Source organism: Anomaloglossus baeobatrachus, chromosome 7 (assembly GCF_048569485.1).
Source record: "Anomaloglossus baeobatrachus isolate aAnoBae1 chromosome 7, aAnoBae1.hap1, whole genome shotgun sequence".
Taxonomy (NCBI): Eukaryota; Metazoa; Chordata; class Amphibia; order Anura; family Aromobatidae; genus Anomaloglossus; species Anomaloglossus baeobatrachus.
In genome coordinates this window covers 51,047,405-51,069,193 of record NC_134359.1, presented here as the reverse complement: position 1 = coordinate 51,069,193, position 21,789 = coordinate 51,047,405, and the positions used below count along the sequence as shown (strand labels likewise).

Below are 21,789 nucleotides of genomic sequence, written 5' to 3'. Positions count from 1 at the left end.
TGGAGAAAAAAATGGAGAAAAAGTGGAGAAAAGGTGGAGAAAAAGTGGAGAAGAAGTGGAGAAAAGGTGGAGAAAAGGTGGAGAAAAAGTGGAGAAAAAGTGGAGAAAAGGTGGAGAAAAAGTGGAGAAAAAGTGGAGAAAAAGTGGAGAAAAGGTGGAGAAGAAGTGGAGAAGAAGTGGAGAAAAGGTGGAGAAAAAGTGGAGAAAAAGTGGAGAAAAAGTGGAGAAAAAATGGAGAAAAAGTGGAGAAAAAGTGGAGAAAAAGTGGAGAAAAAGTGGAGAAAAAGTGGAGAAAAAGTGGAGAATAAGTGGAGAAAAAAATGGAGAAAAAGTGGAGAAAAGGTGGAGAAAAAGTGGAGAAGAAGTGGAGAAAAGGTGGAGAAAAAGTGGAGAAAAAGTGGAGAAAAAGTGGAGAAAAGGTGGAGAAGAAGTGGAGAAGAAGTGGAGAAAAGGTGGAGAAAAAGTGGAGAAAAAGTGGAGAAAAAATGGAGAAAAGGTGGAGAAAAAGTGGAGAAAAAAATGGAGAAAAAGTGGAGAAAAAGTGGAGAAGTGGAGAAAAAATGGAGAAAAAGTGGAGAAAAAGTGGAGAAAAAGTGGAGAAAAAGTGGAGAAAAAAATGGAGAAAAAGTGGAGAAAAAGTGGAGAAAAAGTGGAGAAAAAGTGGAGAAAAGGTGGAGAAGAAGTGGAGAAGAAGTGGAGAAAAGGTGGAGAAAAAGTGGAGAAAAAGTGGAGAAAAAGTGGAGAAAAGGTGGAGAAGTGGAGAAAAGGTGGAGAAAAAGTGGAGAAAAAGTGGAGAAAAAGTGGAGAAAAAGTGGAGAAAAAATGGAGAAAAAGTGGAGAAAAAGTGGAGAAAAAGTGGAGAAAAAGTGGAGAAAAAGTGGAGAAAAAGTGGAGAATAAGTGGAGAAAAAAATGGAGAAAAAGTGGAGAAAAAGTGGAGAAAAAATGGAGAAAAAGTGGAGAAAAAGTGGAGAAAAGGTGGAGAAAAAGTGGAGAAAAAGTGGAGAAAAAATGGAGAAAAGGTGGAGAAAAAGTGGAGAAAAAAATGTAGAAAAAGTGGAGAAAAAGTGGAGAAGTGGAGAAAAAATGGAGAAAAAGTGGAGAAAAAGTGGAGAAAAAGTGGAGAAAAAGTGGAGAAAAAAATGGAGAAAAAGTGGAGAAAAAGTGGAGAAAAAGTGGAGAAAAAGTGGAGAAAAGGTGGAGAAGAAGTGGAGAAGAAGTGGAGAAAAGGTGGAGAAAAAGTGGAGAAAAAGTGGAGAAAAAGTGGAGAAAAGGTGGAGAAGAAGTGGAGAAGAAGTGGAGAAAAGGTGGAGAAAAAGTGGAGAAAAAGTGGAGAAAAAGTGGAGAAAAAATGGAGAAAAAGTGGAGAAAAAGTGGAGAAAAAGTGGAGAAAAAGTGGAGAAAAAGTGGAGAAAAAGTGGAGAAAAAGTGGAGAATAAGTGGAGAAAAAAATGGAGAAAAAGTGGAGAAAAGGTGGAGAAAAAGTGGAGAAGAAGTGGAGAAAAGGTGGAGAAAAGGTGGAGAAAAAGTGGAGAAAAAGTGGAGAAAAGGTGGAGAAGAAGTGGAGAAAAGGTGGAGAAAAAGTGGAGAAAAGGTGGAGAAAAAGTGGAGAAAAAGTGGAGAAAAAGTGGAGAAAAAATGGAGAAAAAGTGGAGAAAAAGTGGAGAAAAGGTGGAGAAGAAGTGTAGAAGAAGTGGAGAAAAGGTGGAGAAAAAGTGGAGAAAAAGTGGAGAAAAAGTGTAGAAAAGGTGGAGAAGAAGTGGAGAAGAAGTGGAGAAAAGGTGGAGAAAAAGTGGAGAAAAAGTGGAGAAAAAATGGAGAAAAGGTGGAGAAAAAGTGGAGAAAAAAATGGAGAAAAAGTGGAGAAGTGGAGAAAAAATGGAGAAAAAGTGGAGAAAAAGTGGAGAAAAAGTGGAGAAAAAGTGGAGAAAAAATGGAGAAAAAGTGGAGAAAAAGTGGAGAAAAAGTGGAGAAAAGAATGGAGAAAAAGTGGAGAAAAGAATGGAGAAAAAGTGGAGAAAAAGTGGAGAAAAAAATGGAGAAAAAGTGGAGAAAAAAATGGAGAAAAAGTGGAGAAAAAGTGGAGAAAAAGTGGAGAATAAAATGGAGAAAAAGTGGAGAAAAAGTGGAGAAAAAGTGGAGAAAAAATGGAGAAAAAAATGGAGAAAAAAATGTAGAAAAAGTGGAGAAAAAATGTAGAAAAAGTGGAGAAAAAATGGAGAAAAAGTGGAGAAAAAGTGGAACACCCTTTGGTGCCTTTCATGTGGCACTAAGGGGTGCTTAGCTTTGTATTTAGCCAAAAAAATGAAAAAAAAAATGACGTAGGGTTCCCCCTAGTTTTGTAGCCAGCTAGGGTAAAGCAGACGGCTGCAGCCTGCAGACCACAGCTGGCAACCTCACCTTGGCTGGTAATCCAAAACTGAGGGTACCCCACGCTGTTATTTTAAATTAAATAAATAATTAAAAAAAAAAACACGTAGGGGTCCCCCAAAATTGGATCACCAGCCAAGGTAAAGCAGACAGCTGGGGCCTGATATTCTCAGACTAGGGAGGTCCATGGTTATTGGACTCTCCCCAGCCTAAAAATAGCAGGACGCAGCCGCCCCAGAAGTGGCGCATCCATTAGATGCGCCAATCCTGGTGCTTCGCCCCAGCTCATCCCGCGCCCTGGTGCGGTGGCAAACGGGGTAATATATGGGGTTAATACCAGATGTGTAATGTCACCTGGCATCAAGCCCTGGGGTTGGTGAGGTCAGGCGTCTATCAGATACCCGACATCACCAACCCAGTCAGTAATAAAAAAAAAATAGACGACAAACACATTTTTATTTGAAAAAACACTCCCCAAAACATTCCCTCTTTAACCAATTTATTAGAATGAAAAACAAATCCAGGTCTGGTGTAATCCAAGGGGTTGCCATGACGATCCACACTGTCCCAGTCAATGAAGAGCAGGATGTTCCCCATTGGCTGGGAGAGCAGTGCAGTGACCTGAGCTAACATCAATGGGTCAGCCCAGGTCACTGCAGGGCATGACAAGTGCTGCTGTCAGCGAGGTACATTACCTGCGCTGATCTCCAACACACTGACAGCCCCTGTCACTGAGTTCAATGACCGGCGCCTTCACACCAAGTATCGCGAGAGGCCCGTGACGTCACCGCTAGTCAGTCTCGGGTCGGAAGCGACAGGTGATGTGACAAGCGGCGGCCATGGACGACAGTGACAGCGCTGAGGTCGGGATGGTGGGACTTCATCACCGCAGGTAAGCCGAGCGGGACCATGTGTGTGTGTGTGTGTGTGTGTGTGTGTGTGTGTGTGTGTGTATGTATGTGTACATGCCGCGGGCAGGAGGGGGCGGAGCGAGCTGAGCGGGGAAGTGTGGGCTTCCTGCACGTAACTAGGATAAACATCGGGTTACTAACCAAAGCGCTTTGGTTGGATACCCGATGTTTATCTTGGTTACCAGCTTCTGGCAGGCTGCCAGCGATTGCTCCTGCACACTGTAGCTGTAAAAAGCCCTGCTTTTTGCTGCTAGAACCGTTCTCGAACGTATCTAGAACTATCGAGCTTTTGCAAAAAGCTTGAGTTCTAGTTCGATCTCGAACAGCCCCCAAAATCACTCGAGCCTAGAACTGGAGAACCACGAACCGCGAACCGCGCTCAACTCTAATCCCGACTGCTATAACATCTGCCACAGCGAGGAATTCTGCAGCGGCAACTACTCCCTGGCCACATACCACAGGTGGCGTCACAACAAACTTTCTCAAACACCCCGCTTTCCCTTCCTTTTACTGTACGCCTCGGGACAGCAAGACCGGGCAAGGTCACCTTTGACATCATCTGACCCAACCTGCAATGGCCTTGCAACGAGTAGGTTAGCCACATGCCCCGTGGAGCGCTACATTTACAATGATCATGTTGGGTTTTTTTTGGCCCATCTCCCCTCACCCAAATAAAATCATAATAAAAAGTGTTCAAAAAGACCTCAGCAACCCAAAAAGATACCAATAAAACATAGATGTCACACGGTGTTTGGCTCTAAACTTGCTGAGTGTCATGGCGGTGATATTGAAAAGTTAATAGTTTCTATATTTCTTGATTTTAAATATTTTATTGTTCCATTAGTATATCTGGTGTAGGTTCCTAGCCATTATGGAGCCTTCGGAATGAGAAACAAGCTCAAGGATTATTATTGTCTGCTAAATGTTCTTCTTATCTCATATGCACAACTCTACATTTTTGTTTTTCTCAAACTTAAAGGTCATATGATCAACTTGTAAATTTCCAGCTAGAAGCCTTTTTTCGCAATATCACATTGATCTGTAAATGGTATAAATAATCTGTACCTTGGCTAAATAAACAGAAAACTGATCATGCTCACATGAATGCAGGTCTTTTCTCCGAGCACTCAATATTGATTAGGCCTAGAGAGGCCTAATTCAGAGGACCTCACTGGTGATCCCATAAGCTGACTTTTGAAACAGAACAGCTACAACAGCGGCATCTGACACTGTTCACACTGCAGCATCTGACACTCCACACTATGCTTTCCCTAGTGCGTTTGAGTTGCACAGATTGGCTTGGGCGTCAACCAACTCATTAGTGACTGGGCTTACAGGAGTTAATTGCTAGCCTGCTGGTTACCTCTTGGATCACATTTTGTTGGAGACCTTTCAAAGTTACTCCCAACTTTTTTAAGATGGTGGTGCATGTCTTTCCATGCCGACTATAGCTTTTGCTAAACAGGGCCTTGTGCTGTTGTGTTCCAGTTGCTGGTGATTTATTGTGTGCTGCTTGGTGTGCTGTGGAAATCCTCTCATCCATGCTGCTCTTTATTTCCACCTTATCACATATTGTCGTATATCTCCTCATGTGCTAGCTGCATGATAGAGTTTTGGTTTCCCCTTTTGTCTATATCTGTGGGTTCAAACACTGGAGTGGGAGAGTGGCGGTGTAAGATCAGGGCTTTCCAAGAGCAGGGCAAGGAATGTTGCGCAGACATCTTCACCATTAGAACTATCTCTGGGATTAAGGACAGCTAGGGCTCCATAGCCTTATGGCCAATCTAGGAGCCTGGGTCCACTGCTATCCCTTTACACTCATAGATTTGTTAAATAAAACCAAAGACGTTCTGCCTCTCACAATATAGTGTCACACAAAACCAAAAACAACTACTGTAAATTTTGAACCTGTCTTTTACTTCTATACCCACTTTTTCACCCTAAAGCTCCTGACATTTGATGTTTATGAAATATGCCATCAATTTTGGCACGGTGTATGTATTGCGGCTCCTAAACACCAAACCTTTTCACCTTAGGGTCAACCTCTACAAAAAACTATTCTTTGAAAATGGACAGTCCCTTTAGTTTCCATAATAATGTAGATAAATCATACAATCCCTACGCGGCAGTTTGTACATGGTACGTGTGAAGACTAAGATTTGGGAAATCGTGTTTTTTTTTAATACTGTGTCATAGATTATTGTAATGTCGAAATGTATTATCCGAGGTTTTACATAGACCTTAGGTAATCCCAGCACATCATCTGCAGGTAGAGTTGTCAGAATGCATTTACAATGCTTTATGTCAGATTTGCCACTGGTACATCTGTACGTATGCACGCACAGGAACCTGCCTGATATTTTCCACCTATCTTTTCATTATATTTTGTAAATTAATTTTTCTAATGTTAATCCTGGGTGTTATTAATATTACACTATGATGGGTAATACATGAGTTATGTGTTTCCTACTTTTGGTCACACTAATGAGTAACAATTTAAATGTGGATATAAAGTGGGAATGCTATGCCCCTTGGCTTGACGCTATACAATTGATCGCACCAGCATAATAGTGCGCCTAATACGGCATAATACTGTGCCTTTGGGTTTAATTTCCCTAATGTAATATACCAGCGCTTTACCTTGCCGCTACTTCCTGCTATGGGATCGCGCACTTGCACGGCGCGGACCCGCGGCCGGAAGTGACGACAGACGCTGCACGGCCGTGCACGTGGAATCTCCCGGCACCATTCACTCTTTATAAGAGCACCACATCACACATATAATTACGTTTCCCTTGATAAAGACGGCGAAACGCGCGTTGGGAAGCCTCCCTGTGGTCCCCAGTATTCAATATGTAAGTAACCTCTCTCTGTATATTCCATGGTATATCATCATGCACTCTCATATCCTGGGTGCATTCTATGGAAATTCCGTTTTGTGACAGGCATACTTGCCTACTGATGGCTGATAAGAGTTTTTGTATTTGTGTGATATATATTTGATTACTTACCATCACTGGCAATAGTCTGTATATCTTCATCCTTGTCGGATGCTAACTTGGATGTTGCATATTCTGATTAATGATTGCTGCTGTTGTCCTGTAGATGAGCAGTCTTGCTGAACAGCTCACATGCTTCTATAATGACATACCACTACACACCTTAACTCCTGGTGGGTTATGTGCACATATTCTCTACATCAGCATGACGTCTCACCGATAGTCATCAGCACATATATATTTGCATAATCTATATATGTGGTCTGCCTGTCACCCCACGTGGTGAATATACAGAGAAATTTTTCTTTAGTTACATGGAATTTTGCATTTTTTGTGCAACCTATACTAGAGTGGTCCTAACTATATTGTAGCTCATTTCATGAGAATACAATGATAAAAAACTGAGTTATGAGTTGTCTGTCCTATAGGGATTTGAGGTCCAATAAGGAGCACTAAGCACTTTATACTCAGTCAAATGTTTACTTCATTCTCTATGGTGAGGACTAATGCACCGGAGCTACACATATGGTCTGATTCAGGCTCTATATGGAATTAACAGCAATTTTGTACCAATTTAATATCTGATATGTACTAGGTACATATTTCACATTGGAGTCTGACTCAACCCACAGTATTTTATCTGTATTAAGTATTCCACTCCTTAATCCATGTACTGTATTAACATAAATTCCCTTTACAATTACTGGGTGATCAATTCAGGATAAAATGTTCACTGCTCTTTTTCTCGTTCTCTTTTCCTCCCCCCCCTACCTTATATTACTTTCTGTAATTTTTTAACAATTTTCAATAATAAAAATTATTGTTTTGAATATGAGTTTCAGTATTTTTTTGTAGGTCTTATATATAGTAATGTATACTGGAACCAATAATATGGTTTTCTGTTTACTGACGCACAGGAACCTGCCTGATATTTTCCACCTATCTTTTCATTATATTTTGTAAATTCATTTTTCTAATGTTAATCTGTTTGAATATATAGTATTAGGAGGATTCTAAAAATGGGGTCCCACTAGGTGTAGTTATGACTCCTGGAGAGCACCGCAACACACAGGGTCCATCAAGGAAACAATAGAATGGAGGGCCCTGGGTCTAAGGAGAGAGGAATAGGGTCACCTCCTAACACTCACTGAGGCTGATCCCTAACATCCCTATACAGGTCCTTCCCCCCATCGCTGATCACATGCCGAGGCCCTCACTGTCCTTGAACTCACCCTGACTACTGAAGGCCAGTGAGACGCTAGTCTTACCACAACAATAAGACAACACTAGGTAGATAAGATGAACAGGTGGGGAAAGACACAGCAATGAGTCCTGAATGTTGGATGGAATTGCGATGTCCGAGAAGAGGAGAGGTGTGGGAGAACAGCGTGAGGAGGGGATGGAGCTTTCCGATGTCAGAGAGGAGGTTGTGAGTGGTTTGGTTTCGTTGAAGTAGTTTATGGTGAACAATAAGTGTTCCAACAGTTTGAGTGACGTTGTTTAGTGGAAAAACAAATGTAGTGGAGGAGTCTTCACATTAATCATCTTCTAAATACATTTATGACCATTTTCTCTTTCTAAATAGCAATAGTGCTGGTCCTTGCTGCTGATATCTATAGATAAGGATACAAAGTGTCCTGCTCTTTCTCCCAGACTCCAGTAGCCATTAGATTATGAAATGTTGTAGACTCACATCATATATTGCAACGGTGGCTCAGCTACGTAATATGGAAGCCTCAGAGACAGAGCAGGATGTCTTGCTACCTAGTACCTAGATATGAGCAGTCGGCAGCACAGACCATCACTATTTAGAAAAAAAAATGGTATGCAGTGTCTATTAGAAAATGTTATCGGAGGTAGCTTTTATAAAACTGCTTGACTCTGTCAGGGGGTTTTTGCTACTTCATCTGAGAGCATGGAGTCAAAAATTCACATCAGTAAACAATGTTCAATAGAAAATTACAAATTTTTATTAATAACAATATTAATATGAGAATCCACAACCATAGAACAACCAATGTCCATATTTAACAGTAAGTGATCCGTATATAGCAATGCATAGATAAGGCAAAGGATGTCAATAAAATAAACGGGCCGGAAATACAGTCAGATGGTAATGACTTAATACCCCATGTAGAGAGGTATAGGTGTAGGTACACCAAAACATTACTAGCATCATGGAGGTTCAAGCAAACGAACAATATGACCAAATAACCATCTGTGATTAATCAAATATGACTAAGTAAATGCAGAGACCGCAGTGCATGCTAACCAATTAGGTATAAATATGTCGCAGTGTACAAAAAATAGTTGACCATGATCAGATATACATCACCCATATACTCACAGTGTTGGGTAGTCAGAGGACAAAGGATATGCAGAGCAAAAGAAGACAGGAGACCTAACGTACGTTTTGCTTCTTAAAAATAACCAAATACATGGTTTCCTCAGAGGTCACGGAGGTTATGCTCTGTATAAATCATCTTAATTATTTTGCATGGCATTTATCATAGTCATGCTTGTTTGGAATTTTGTTTTGTTCATCTGAGAGCAGTATGATGTAGGTGTAACATGGCTCGAGGCAGTAGTCGTGGGCGAGGGACTCCTCATCTTCCACACCTGGTTACAGCAGGTATCGCCGACTTAATGGAGTGGTTCTGCCACCTCTATACTGTTAGATTTTCCTATCCTTCTTTCTGCCTCCTTCACCAATACTTCCCCTGTCTTGCTCACATGTGGCCTCGACGTCCTCAAACACTACCTCATCATAAACCAGGATCTCTCTTCTCACAGATCCCTACACACCTCCCACTAAAGGCTGGCCTGACATACACAATAACATAAGTTGGTGTCTTCAGGGGGATTTGACAGTCCGTCCATCTCCTTACATAGTCAAAGAATCCATGAATTCAATAATGTATCACTTAGTTTACTAGGTGCTGCGATTCAGCAAAGCAGCAGAGCTGAGAAAGCTAACTACACCCACACCGGACTCTGTATACAAAGTCTGTAGACAGTGAGAAGCTGCTAATGACAGCAGGGGGTGTCTCGAACAAGTGCTCACACACCAGTTAGTCACAGTAATGATAAGATACTGGTACTAAAACAAACATTACAGGTTCACAGGAACACACTTTATGTTAAGAGACACATTGCTGAATTATTTTTGTTATCCCTTACAGCAGGCTTGTCTTCAGATTAAATAACAAAACGTTGATGACAGATTCCCTTTAAAGGGACTGTGTCAGCATAGAATGACTTTTATAACCAAGTACAGGTGTCCTGTGTATCTTGGCGAGGCTGATTATATAAATACACATTCCCACCTGCTTGTTTTGCCTTTCCCTTCTTTGATTGACAGCTCTGCCTTCACAAAAAGGGCGGAAATAGATGGAAAACCAAAAGGTAGAATCATTAGCACCGCAATGATGCACGAGCGCCTGTACTTGGCTTGAACAGTCATTCTGTACTGACCGAGTCCCTTTAAATAGAATAGGCCATCAAATCTCAAGGAGAGGTAAACAAAAATGGGTCACTACTAGAGCAAATATCAGAGTATAAAGTTCAATATTTTGGAGTTCCTTTGCATAAGTAAAGTAAATCGTTCCATTGAGACCTTGGGTGAATCACGTTTTTCACAGATTCAGATGTAAACCTCTAATTGTTTTTTCTAACTATGAGTTAATCTTGGGATAAAAATATTTTTTCAGTAGGGTTTTTCACACTTTTTTTTGAGCCATTTAACGTCTACAGCCCCTACAATATACACAACAGGTAGCTGAACCTGCGACGTCTACAGAATTCTGCTCTTACTGTGTTACGGGGGGACCGGCAGATTAGGACCAGGGGGTATATATCCTAATCGCCAGTCGGGGCCCACCGTGCTCCAGATGACAAAGGAGCTGCTGGCACCTGAGGGTTAGGCGGAGACTATAGAGCTGGACTGCTCTGAGATAACCCAGGAACTCTGGGAACCGGTCACGTGTGTTGGGACACGTCAGACCGGACGACAACCCGATTAGCGTTTTGGTGCACGTAGCGCTACACCAACCACGTGTGCAGGAAACACGTCAGGCCGGTGGTAACCAGGTAGCGTTGACCGGAAGACCGCCACGAAAGCGCCCTGTCGGCCACGTGTGTAGGACACGTCAGGCCGAGCGGTCCTCCGATTAGCGTTTCTGGCCACCTCTCGACTGGCCACGTGTGTGTAGGACACGTCAGGCCAGATGGGTACACCAGTAGCGTTGACCGGGAAGCCGAGGAAAATAAGGAACACCCTGTTAACTCCACAGGGGTCCTGGAGTACGCTGTCCGTGCGCGTAGGGGGCACAACCGGACAGGTGGCGCAGCAGGTGCGTTGTCCGTGTGCGTAGGGGGCACAATCGGACAGGTGGCGCAGCAGGTGCGTTGTCCGTGTTAACGCCACTGGGCTGCTATAGCAAGACTGGAACGGCAGGAGGGAAGCACGGCGCCTGACCCTGATGTGCCGAGCCACGAATCTTGGCGTGACAGGCACCGTTCGCCTAACCCTACCTACCGCTTCCCAACATAGGCTTATGCCGCAATGAGGCTCTAACATGGAGGTGTGCTCTGACTGAGCAAAAGTGAAGACTGCGCACCTCCATGTTGTCTCCAGCCCCTTTTATAACCTGGGTCCGCCCCAAACCCAGGGTGGAACCACCAAGGTCCAATAGCAGAGTGCCATGTCATCAGTGACGTCACATGCGACCTATCCGGAACCGCCACGTCATTGATGACCTCATGGCAGCCACGCCCCAAACACTTCACCAGTCATCGTCTGACGACCAATACTGAGGTGCCAGATCATAGGGGCGGGCCTCTGCGAGCCAGTCCGGAGTTGCCACGTCATCAGGACACCTGACACCCTCTGCCCTATCAGGACGTGCCACCTCACGGGCATGCTCAGTGAGGTCCTTACCAGACCTAGCCTCTGGTGCACTAAGTGCCTGAGCATGCCCAGTAGCCTGAGCAACAGGCTCAGAAAGCAGACTATCAGTTTGAGCATGCTCAGTAGGCACATCCCAGAACTTAGACACAGCACGAAGTCCAAGTACCTGTGCAAAGAGGCTGTTAGGGTTAATTGTGGGCGCATGCTCAGTAGCCTGAATTGAGGACTTAGTCTCAGACATAACACAAACAGGCTGAGCATGCTCACTAGGCAAAACACCGGGCTTAAACTCTGGCTGGGGTAAATCGGCGCATGCATGCGCACTAGCCGCCTCTCCACACTTAGACGTGGTGGAAGGAACAGCCAACTGGACGACCCGAGGCACGGCCAAGAACGGCAGCCGGCGCCTGGGCGCAACAGGAACCGCAGCAGGCTGCTTGCGGCTATGGCGGCGCCGGTTCGTAACAGTACCCCCCCCTCTAACGGCCCTACCACTCGAATGGTCTATAGTCGCCACAGATACCACTGAGCGACGGGCGGAAGATGGAGACATGCAGTAGGAGCTACAAGACTCGCTCCACCGCGTAATCACCCCAGACGACCAGTCGATATGTGGGGAATGTTGCTTCAGCCAAGGAATACCCAGCAGAATATCATCTGCACCCTTAGGGAGAACCAGAAATGAAATGGTCTCCCTATGCCCAGATGACATGGCAAGGGTAATGGGCACTGTCCGCTGGTGAATTACCTTGGGCAACAAGGACCCATCCAATACACGGACTCTCACTGGCCTTGGCATTTGCACCAGTGGGATGGCATGCCGCCGGGCAAAAGAGGAGGAGATGAAACTATCCCCAGCACCTGTGTCCACACTTGCCCTTGTGGACCATGTTGACCCCTTAAAGGAAATGGATGCGGGAAACGTCACCCTAATGGATGATGCAGAGTCCAGTCTACCTCCAGCTATGGTCACCAATCGTGGTCGCTTATCCTGACGCCTTGGGCAACGGTTGGCATAATGACCATACTGCCCACAAGCGAAACAAGAAATGCCCTTGCGACTCGAAGACCTAGCAACACCAACCCTAGAGATGTCCATAGGGACAGAGATGTCCTCTAAGGGAGGTGCAGTAGGAGAGACCACTACAGTGGCTGAACGACCCTCTGACCTGCGCTCCAGCTGACGTTCGGAGGTCCGCAGGTCAATGCGGGTAGCCAGAGTCATGAGGCCCTCAAGGGTAGTTGGTACCTCACGCGACGCTAATGCGTCCTTCACGTGCGAGGCTAATCCTCTCCAGAACAGTGGAATGAGAGTCCTCTCTGACCACCCCAGTTCTGCAGCAAGTGTCCTGAAACTCACAGCATATTGACTTGAGGAGGTACGCCCCTGCTCCAAAGTCAGTAGCTGTAGGGCCGAGTCGTGAGTGACCTGAGGCCCCAGGAACACTTGTCGCAAGGACTCCAAAAACTCCTTAGAGTCCTGTACTACGGGGTCATTCCTCTCCCACAATGGTGTAGCCCACTCCAGTGCTCTATCACAGAGCAAGGAGATGATAAACCCCACCTTCGACCTCTCTGTAGGAAACCGTGCAGCCAACAGCTCTAGATGGACTGAGCACTGGTTCACGAATCCCCTGCATGCCTTGCTGTTCCCCGTAAACTTGTTGGGCAGCAAGAGGTGAGGGAGGGTTGGAGTAGGCTTGGTGACTGACACCATTGCAGCCGCTTGAGCCACCACATCATCCATATCAGCAGCAAGAGCAGACTTCTCCAGAGACCTCACTCTGGCATCAAGCTGCAGCATGAACTGACGTAGCTGCTCCATCTCCGCCATGCTAGCCAGACCCTGGCGCAGTCTTACTGTTACGGGGGGACCGGCAGATTAGGACCAGGGGGTATATATCCTAATCGCCAGTCGGGGCCCACCGTGCTCCAGATGACAAAGGAGCTGCTGGCACCTGAGGGTTAGGCGGAGACTATAGAGCTGGACTGCTCTGAGATAACCCAGGAACTCTGGGAACCGGTCACGTGTGTTGGGACACGTCAGACCGGACGACAACCCGATTAGCGTTTTGGTGCACCTAGAGCTACACCAACCACGTGTGCAGGAAACACGTCAGGCCGGGTGGTAACCAGGTAGCGTTGACCGGAAGACCGCCACGAAAGCGCCCTGTCGGCCACGTGTGTAGGACACGTCAGGCCGAGCGGTCCTCCGATTAGCGTTTCTGGCCACCTCTCGACTGGCCACGTATGTGTAGGACATGTCAGGCCAGATGGGTACACCAGTAGCGTTGACCGGGAAGCCGACGAAAATAAGGAACACCCCGTTAACTCCACAGGGGTCCTGGAGTACGCTGTCCGTGCGCGTAGGGGGCACAACCGGACAGGTGGCGCAGCAGGTGCGTTGTCCGTGTGCGTAGGGGGCACAATCGGACAGGTGGCGCAGCAGGTGCGTTGTCCGTGTTAACGCCACTGGGCTGCTATAGCAAGACTGGAACGGCAGGAGGGAAGCACAGCGCCTGACCCTGATGTGCCGAGCCACGAATCTTGGCGTGACAGGCACCGTTCGCCTAACCCTACCTACCGCTTCCCAACATAGGCTTATGCCGCAATGAGGCTCTAACATGGAGGTGTGCTCTGACTGAGCAAAAGTGAAGACTGCGCACCTCCATGTTGTCTCCAGCCCCTTTTATAACCTGGGTCCGCCCCAAACCCAGGGTGGAACCACCAAGGTCCAATAGCAGAGTGCCATGTCATCAGTGACGTCACATGCGACCTATCCGGAACCGCCACGTCATTGATGACCTCATGGCAGCCACGCCCAAAACACTTCACCAGTCATCGTCTGACGACCAATACTGAGGTGCCAGATCATAGGGGCGGGCCTCTGCGAGCCAGTCCGGAGTTGCCACGTCATCAGGACACCTGACACCCTCTGCCCTATCAGGACGTGCCACCTCACGGGCATGCTCAGTGAGGTCCTTACCGGACCTAGCCTCTGGTGCACTAAGTGCCTGAGCATGCCCAGTAGCCTGAGCAACAGGCTCAGAAAGCAGACTATCAGTTTGAGCATGCTCAGTAGGCACATCCCAGAACTTAGACACAGCACGAAGTCCAAGTACCTGTGCAAAGAGGCTGTTAGGGTTAATTGTGGGCGCATGCTCAGTAGCCTGAATTGAGGACTTAGTCTCAGACATAACACAAACAGGCTGAGCATGCTCACTAGGCAAAACACCGGGCTTAAACTCTGGCTGGGGTAAATCGGCGCACGCATGCGCACTAGCCGCCTCTCCACACTTAGACGTGGTGGAAGGAACAGCCAACTGGACGACCCGAGGCACGGCCAAGAACGGCAGCCGGCGCCTGGGCGCAACAGGAACCGCAGCAGGCTGCTTGCGGCTATGGCGGCGCCGGTTTGTAACATACTGACCCGTATCCCAAACTGATTTATGACCTCCTCAACACTCCAAAAATGACTTTTAAGCCCAAAATACATGCATTTAAGGAATAATAAATATCCATATATTTATTAATTTATTTTTTTTCCTACCTATTTTCAATACCTTTTTCAATATTCATAACCATATTGTTGTTGGTCCTCATCAACATATTTCCAAACTACTATTCATTTGTTAAGTATTACAAAAATCCACTTGCTCTACTTGTCCTAACCTGAGATTTATACAGATTTATTGGTCTATTTCTCTACTGACAATTATTCTTTCCTCTCGTTGCAGGATTCCATTATGAAAGGAGCTAAGCAGTAAATTAAAAGTTGCAGGATGAAAAGATGGCGCAGGCACGACTTGTACCACCAGGGCCCGACAGCTTCCGCTATTTTACCAGGGAGTCTCTTGAAGCAATCGAGAAGCGTATTGCTGAAGAGAAAGCGAAGAAGCCCAAACAAGAGAACATTAACGATGATGATGATAATGGCCCCAAGCCAAGTAGTGACTTGGAAGCGGGCAAAAGTCTGCCGTTCATATACGGTGATATACCTCCGGGAATGGTATCAGAACCGCTGGAGGACCTAGACCCATATTATTTGAATCAAAAAGTAAGTAGACTTGGTTTCCTGGAATAATAAGGATTTTGTCGAACTTTATAACCATAAAGGTCATGTGGTAAAAAAAAAATGTGCCCCATTGAGCCAAGAGTGGAGCTTTTAGCCTCTATTGGACTGATATACAACATTTTTTTTTTAAGATGGGATCATTTTGTAGAAGATATAAGTCAAGAAATGTGGCTACGGCTAGAGTCACACTTGTGTGTGTCTCGCAAGAGGATCGAATCACATCGCCCTGACCGTCTGCAGGCTCTCCTGATAGGAGTGGGTCAGCTACATAGAAATACATGCAGCTGACCGGCTCCTGTCAAGAGAGCCACTGTCTGGTCTGGGCAGTGCGATCCAATCCTCGAGCAAGTCATAAGCAAGTGTGAGTTCAGCCTACATCTGGCATACACTGGAAGCTTTTTGTGAATCACCATAATGGCCCCATGCACATTAAATAGCAATTTTGACAGGATTTGTCAACCATCCAATGCATATTGAGGTCTCCATACTCTCCACCGATCAATGAAGTCAGGAAAAATTAGATTTAGGGCTTGGATCCAGTTGCCAATTTTATCCTGGCAGATAAAACACTGCTAAAGGTGTGTGTCAGCTGTACAATCCATTCTCCCCATGGAAATCATATGGACGTTCTGCCAAGCAAGCCATCAGCTTACAATACAGATGAGCAAAAATATTTTCAGTCCCCATTTCTGACCTTTGCATTGGTCCTTTGTTGCAACCGGGTCTCACTTCTGTGGTCAACATCCTCATCCCAGCATCTCTTGGGGACCTCTGTTTTTTCTTGGACCCTGCAACATCAAGGATATGGACCAAAGAAGTGAAATGGGTATTGTAAATGTTTTTTCTCATCTTTATTTTATAGACATCATTAGTGTCACATGAAGTAACTAGGTAATCAGGTACCTCATTTATAAGCTGTTTGCAAAATTAAAGGGAATCTGTCGACAGATTTTTTCTAACTCTTCTCAGAGCAGCCTGATGTAGGCAAAAAGACTCTGAATCCAATGATGTATCACTTAGATTACAGGCTACAGCAGTTCTGACTCAATAAGAGTTTTTAGATTTAGCCATGTAGCAAAGCTGAGAAAGCTAACCCAAGTTCTCTATGTACAATGTCTATAGGCAGTGAGCTGCTTATCACAGGAGTGGACTTGCTTGGACGACCTGACATAGTCCAGCAATGATAACTTCTTGGTGCTAAAAAAATCACTGCAAGTAAACGACAGCACAGAGCATGATAAGAGATGCACCCTTTGAAATCTGTGTTTTAACCCGTGCTTCTTGCTGTCTTAAGGCCCCGTTACATGCAGCGACGTATCTAATGATATATCGCCGGGGTCACGGATCCCGTGACGCATATCCGGCCTCGTTAGCGACGTCGTTTCGTGTGACACGTACGAGCGACTGCTAGCGATGGAAAATACTCACCAAATCGTCCATCGTTGACATGTCGTTCATTTTCTAAAAATCGTTGATTGTTGAGGACGCAGGTTGTTCGTCGTTCCTGAGGCAGCACACATCGCTACGTGTGACACCTCGGGAACGACGAACTACAGCTTAGCTGCGGACGCCGGCAATTAGGAAGGAAGGAGGTGGGCAGGATGTTACGGCCGCTCATCTCCGCCCCTCCGCTTCTATTGGCAGCCGCTTAGTGATGCCGCTGTGACACATCACGACCCGCCCCCTTAGAAAGGAGGCAGTTCGCCGGCCACAGCGATGTCGCTAGCCAGGTAAGTCCGTGTGATGGCTCCTAACGATATTGTGCACCACGAGCAGCGATTTGCCTGTGACGCACAAACAACGGAGGCGGGTGCTTTCACCAGCGATATCACTAACAAAAACTTGCTGACAGATTCCCTGTAAAGTCGTCTGGGAGAATACATTTAAGAAAGATTAAAAGAACTGTTTGGACAGTGTCCTTACATGATGTGGGCACAAATGGAGCAACTGTTTCATGTTTTTTACGTGTACAAGCAATTAATGTGCAAGGCAAATCACGAAACTAATGCTGTTCAAAGTTTAAGGTTAGAGGAATAGGAACAACTTATAAAATTGTATCCTCTGTTGTGTTAAGCTTCCACAAATGTTGTGGATTAAAAACAACCTAAAACCATTCAGTAAGTACTGTTCACATTTAAAAGAGTTGTCCATCTTTTACATATTATTTTGCACTGAATTCAGATCTGTCTTCCTCCAGAAACGGCATGGTGTCTCAGAAAATTTAGTTTAGTTAAAATTATTTGAGGGTTTTTCCAGGATTATTTTCCCAGATACCTGCTTTGTAATTTTACCTACAGTTGAAACCAGAAGTTTCTATACACTATCTAAAAAGACACATCTGCAGGTTTTCCCCCTCCACTCTCTATACAGACACATCTGTAGGTTTTTCTCACTATCTGACATGAAATCAGAATAAACCTTTCCCGTTTTAGGTCAATAAAGAGCCAAAATTATTCATATTTGCCAAATGCCAGAATAATGAGAGAGAGAATGTTTTAAGGCATTTTTATTACTTTGTCCAAAGTCAAAAGTTTCCCTTAATTTCATTTTTATTTGGTGCCATTGCCCTTACACTGTATGACTTGGGTGAAACGTTTTGGATCTCCTTCCACAAGCTTCTCATTCCTCCTGCCAGAACTGGTGTAACTGAGCCATGTTTGTAGGTCTCCTTGCTCGCACCGGCCTTTTCAGCTTTGCCCATAAATTTTTAACAGGATTGAGATCAGGGCTTTGTGATGGCCACTCCAAAATATTGACTTTATTATCCTTAAGCCACTTTGTAACCAGTTTGGCTGTAGCCTCAGGTCATTGTCCATTTGGAAGACTCATTTCCGCCCAAGCTTTAATTTCCTGGCTGATGTCTTGAGATGTTGCTTTAGTATTGCCACATAATCTTCTTTCCTCATGGTGCAATCTATTTTGTGAAGTGCACTAGACCCTCCTGCAGCAAAAAAACACCATAACATAATGCTGCCACCACCATGTTTCACAGTTGGGATGGTGTTCTTAGGCTTTAAAATGTATCCCTTTTGATTCCAAACCTAACAATGGTCATTATGGCCAAAGAGTTCAATTTTAGTTTCATCAGATCATAGGACATGTCTCCAAAAATTAAGGTCTTTGTTCCTGTGTGCATTTGCAAACATTATTCTGGCTTTTTTATGTTTCTTTTGGCGTAATGGCTTCTTCCTGGCAGAGTGGTATTTCAGCCCATGTTGATTCAGTATTTGTTTCACTGTGGATAATGACACAATCTTACCAGCTTCCGCCAGCATCTTCACAAAGTCTTTTGCTTTTGTTCTTGGATTGATATGCACATGTCTGACCAAAGCATGTTCATCTCTGGTACACAGAATCTGTCTCCTTCCTGAGTGGTATGATGGCTGGAAATTCCCATCTTTTTTGTACTTGCATATAATTGTTTGTACAGATGAACAAGGCACCTTCAGGTATCTGGAAATTGCACCCAAGTATGAACCAGACTTGTGCAAGTCGACAATCTCTTCCAGAGATCTTGACTGATATTTTTAGACTTTCCCATGATGCTACTGAAAGAAGCAGTGTGTTTCAGGTGTGCATTAAAATACATCCACAGGTATGTTTCTAATGAACTCATATGTTGACAATAAACCTATCAGAAGCTTCCAAAGACATGACATCCCATATTGTTTAAAGGCAGAGTACTCGGTGTATGTAAACTTTTGACTTTGCAGAAAGTAATAAAAATGCCTTAAAACATTATCTCTCTCATTATTCTGACATTTGGCAAATACAAAGAATTTTGGTTCTTAATTGACCTAAAATGGGAAAGGTTTATTCTGATTTCATGTCAGATAGTATGAAAAGCCTGCAGATGTGTCTTTTTAGATAGTGGATGTATACTTCTGGTTTCAACTTTTAGGTTCACAGTTCTGAGATAAGGTTGATTTTGGTAAGACCGGGTGGATAATCATGTGATGTCTGTGGGGACATTTTGACTTAAGCCCAAGAAATCATCTGACAAGGATCAGGCAACTGGAATTATATTGCCTTTTGTTTTCAGGGGACATAAACCATTGCCCGAGGTGTCTGTCAGTGGCTTTCTTCTTTTTGCATATTGAATACATCAACGCTCATGGCATGTGCTCTTATACATGGGGAAATTGTATGGGGAGCTATAGGCACATGGCCAGGCCAGCAGTGATTACCTTGACGTTTGATGACTACAATCTACCAGTTGTTATGTGTCTTACAAACACTGCCCAGTAGAGAAATCTTCATGAATGATGTGCTATTTTGGCCAGTGCTATGTGTTGAAAAGTAACTCATATTAACACCCCCCAAATCAGAATTAGAATATTTTGGGACACGCCCCATTGACAAGAAGTATGGTCAGGCCCAATACTCAATTATTTATACATTTCTAAGAAAAACAAAAAAGGAGTTCCGCAATGCAGAGTTTTAAAGGGGTTGTCCACCTCCTATTGATCTGAATGGGAGGTGGATGTGCAGTACCCAGCCACAGGCACTATCAGAAAATGGAGCAGCACTGGAGCTGAGCATTTCTGGATTGTGATCAGGGCTTTGTGATGGCCACTCCAAAATATTGACTTTGTTCTCCTTAGGCCACTTTATAACCACCTGCTGCAGCCGCCAGGACTGAGAGCAGCTGATCGGTGGAGGTGCTGGGTGTCAGACCCCAGCCGATCAGACATTGATGACCTCTCCTAAGGATAGGCCATCAATGTAAAAGTAGTGGACAACCCCTTCAAGGGATCATACAGCAAAATTGGATTTTAATAGAAAATGCAAGTACTTCCTAACACAGATGAGTCAGGAAAGGTGACGGATCCTCTTTCAGTCAGTATAACTTTTAGAGGAGAAGGTAATTAGGCCTGCTCACTTTTTTGAGGTTCAAGTTGATCATTTTGAAGCTTATGTAAATAAGTTATTAATCTGTTGGTAATGGGTAATCTAGGATCAGGATTATTTTGTCTTTATGTCCTCTTACGTTAGAACCCTAAATGTTTTTCAATGTCATTGTAACTAATTATTTATTTCTCTCTTTACAGACTTTTATAGTATTGAATAGAGGGAAGGCAATCTTCCGCTTCAGTGCCACGTCTGCCTTGTACATTTTAACTCCTTTCAACCCCCTTAGAAAAGTAGCTATTAAGGTTTTGGTACATTCATATCCTTTTCCAATGGATTTATTATATTGTTGTTGTTTTTTTATAATGTTCTATTTAATTAAACATAGGAAATGTTTTCTTTCTTTGACTGGGGTTCTAGATTGCTTTTCATGTCTACAATAAAAGCCTTTTTTTAGTTAAACCAAACAAGGAAAAAGGGGAAATAGCATTTTCAGTAAGCAATTTTTCCATTATGAACCATAATCTAAGTCAACTGTGATTTGCTTTGTGACATGTCTACCAGGGGAGGACATATAATTGGTGCAACCTAAGCGGACGCACAAAGGCCCAAGAGGTAAGGAGCCCCTTCCTACCTCCAAAGCACGTGAACGTGCGCATTTTGATGAGTTATTGGGCTGAAAAGGGACCATATATTGTTCTTGCAAAGGGACCCTCTTCTGTCTGTGTCTGCCAGCGCTGTCTACCATTTTAATTGTTTCATTTACAGCCAAATCACAACTCTAATCTAGTCTCGTGAAAGCAATTGAGAGACCAATTGCACAAATTTTTGTAATGTGGGACTTGTTCTAAACGTGATTTTCCGCGAACAAAGTAGCTGTGAAGACCTGGCCATAAAGGGTCATGGCTGGTGATTGCTGATCTCTCGATCTTATTGAGTGCATCCAAATTGAATGCACACTGTCATTAAATTCATGTCTGTGGGACTGATGAAACTAGCCAAATACTGTACATCTCTTAGTTCATCTCTGTCAGTCCCATAGGCAATGATTGAAGTGTAAGTTCTCAGGCCACAAGAATCAATCCCTGAAATGTTGTAGAACAGGAGTTCTAAACCCCTCTCTTACTGATTGCTGGGACCCCTGTGATCATAAATCTATCACATGTTCATTCAATCAGAAAACTCCTATTATAAAGATATGTCAAGAAAATAGTAGAGTCTTTTAGACCCAAAAGCTACATGGAGGTGGTGAACTACGGAGATTCAATTTAAATGGGTTCTTGGGATAGTTCATCAATATTCTTAGGATAGGTCATAATATCAGATTGGAGGTTGGCCGATACCCCTTCATCAATCAGTTGTGTTACGGTAGTGTGGGTGTAATCTTAAACACAGCTTTGCTTTTCTGCTCCATGCAATGTGTAGGAGCAGCTGTCAAGTACTGCAGATTAGATACTACTGGTAGCTGTGCAATGCAGCTAAGTTCAATGTGTAGTGGCTGCTGCTAAGTACTGCATGAGAATAGCATTTGATCGGCGGTACCATCAACACCAATTAAACTGTGTACAAAGCTGTGCTATTCCACTCCATTCAGTGTTTACATCCAGGTAGTAACAGTTCAGTAGGGATGCATGGTGTTGGACCTCCACTGATCTGGTGCTGGGTGTTGGACCTC

At 44.4% G+C, this 21,789-nt stretch overlaps 1 protein-coding gene across 2 annotated transcripts in view; it reads left to right on the top strand.

Moving 5' to 3' along the window:
* LOC142245037 (sodium channel protein type 2 subunit alpha-like) overlaps positions 1-21,789 on the top strand; it is a 322,264-nt gene that overhangs the window by 132,662 nt on the left and 167,813 nt on the right. For both annotated transcript variants that reach the window (XM_075317284.1, XM_075317285.1), the window contains exons 2-3: positions 14,926-15,245; positions 20,315-20,435. In XM_075317284.1, coding sequence (XP_075173399.1) covers positions 14,979-15,245; positions 20,315-20,435 — 388 coding nt within the window. In that variant the 5' untranslated portion in view covers positions 14,926-14,978. The remainder of the gene's footprint in view (positions 1-14,925; positions 15,246-20,314; positions 20,436-21,789) is intronic.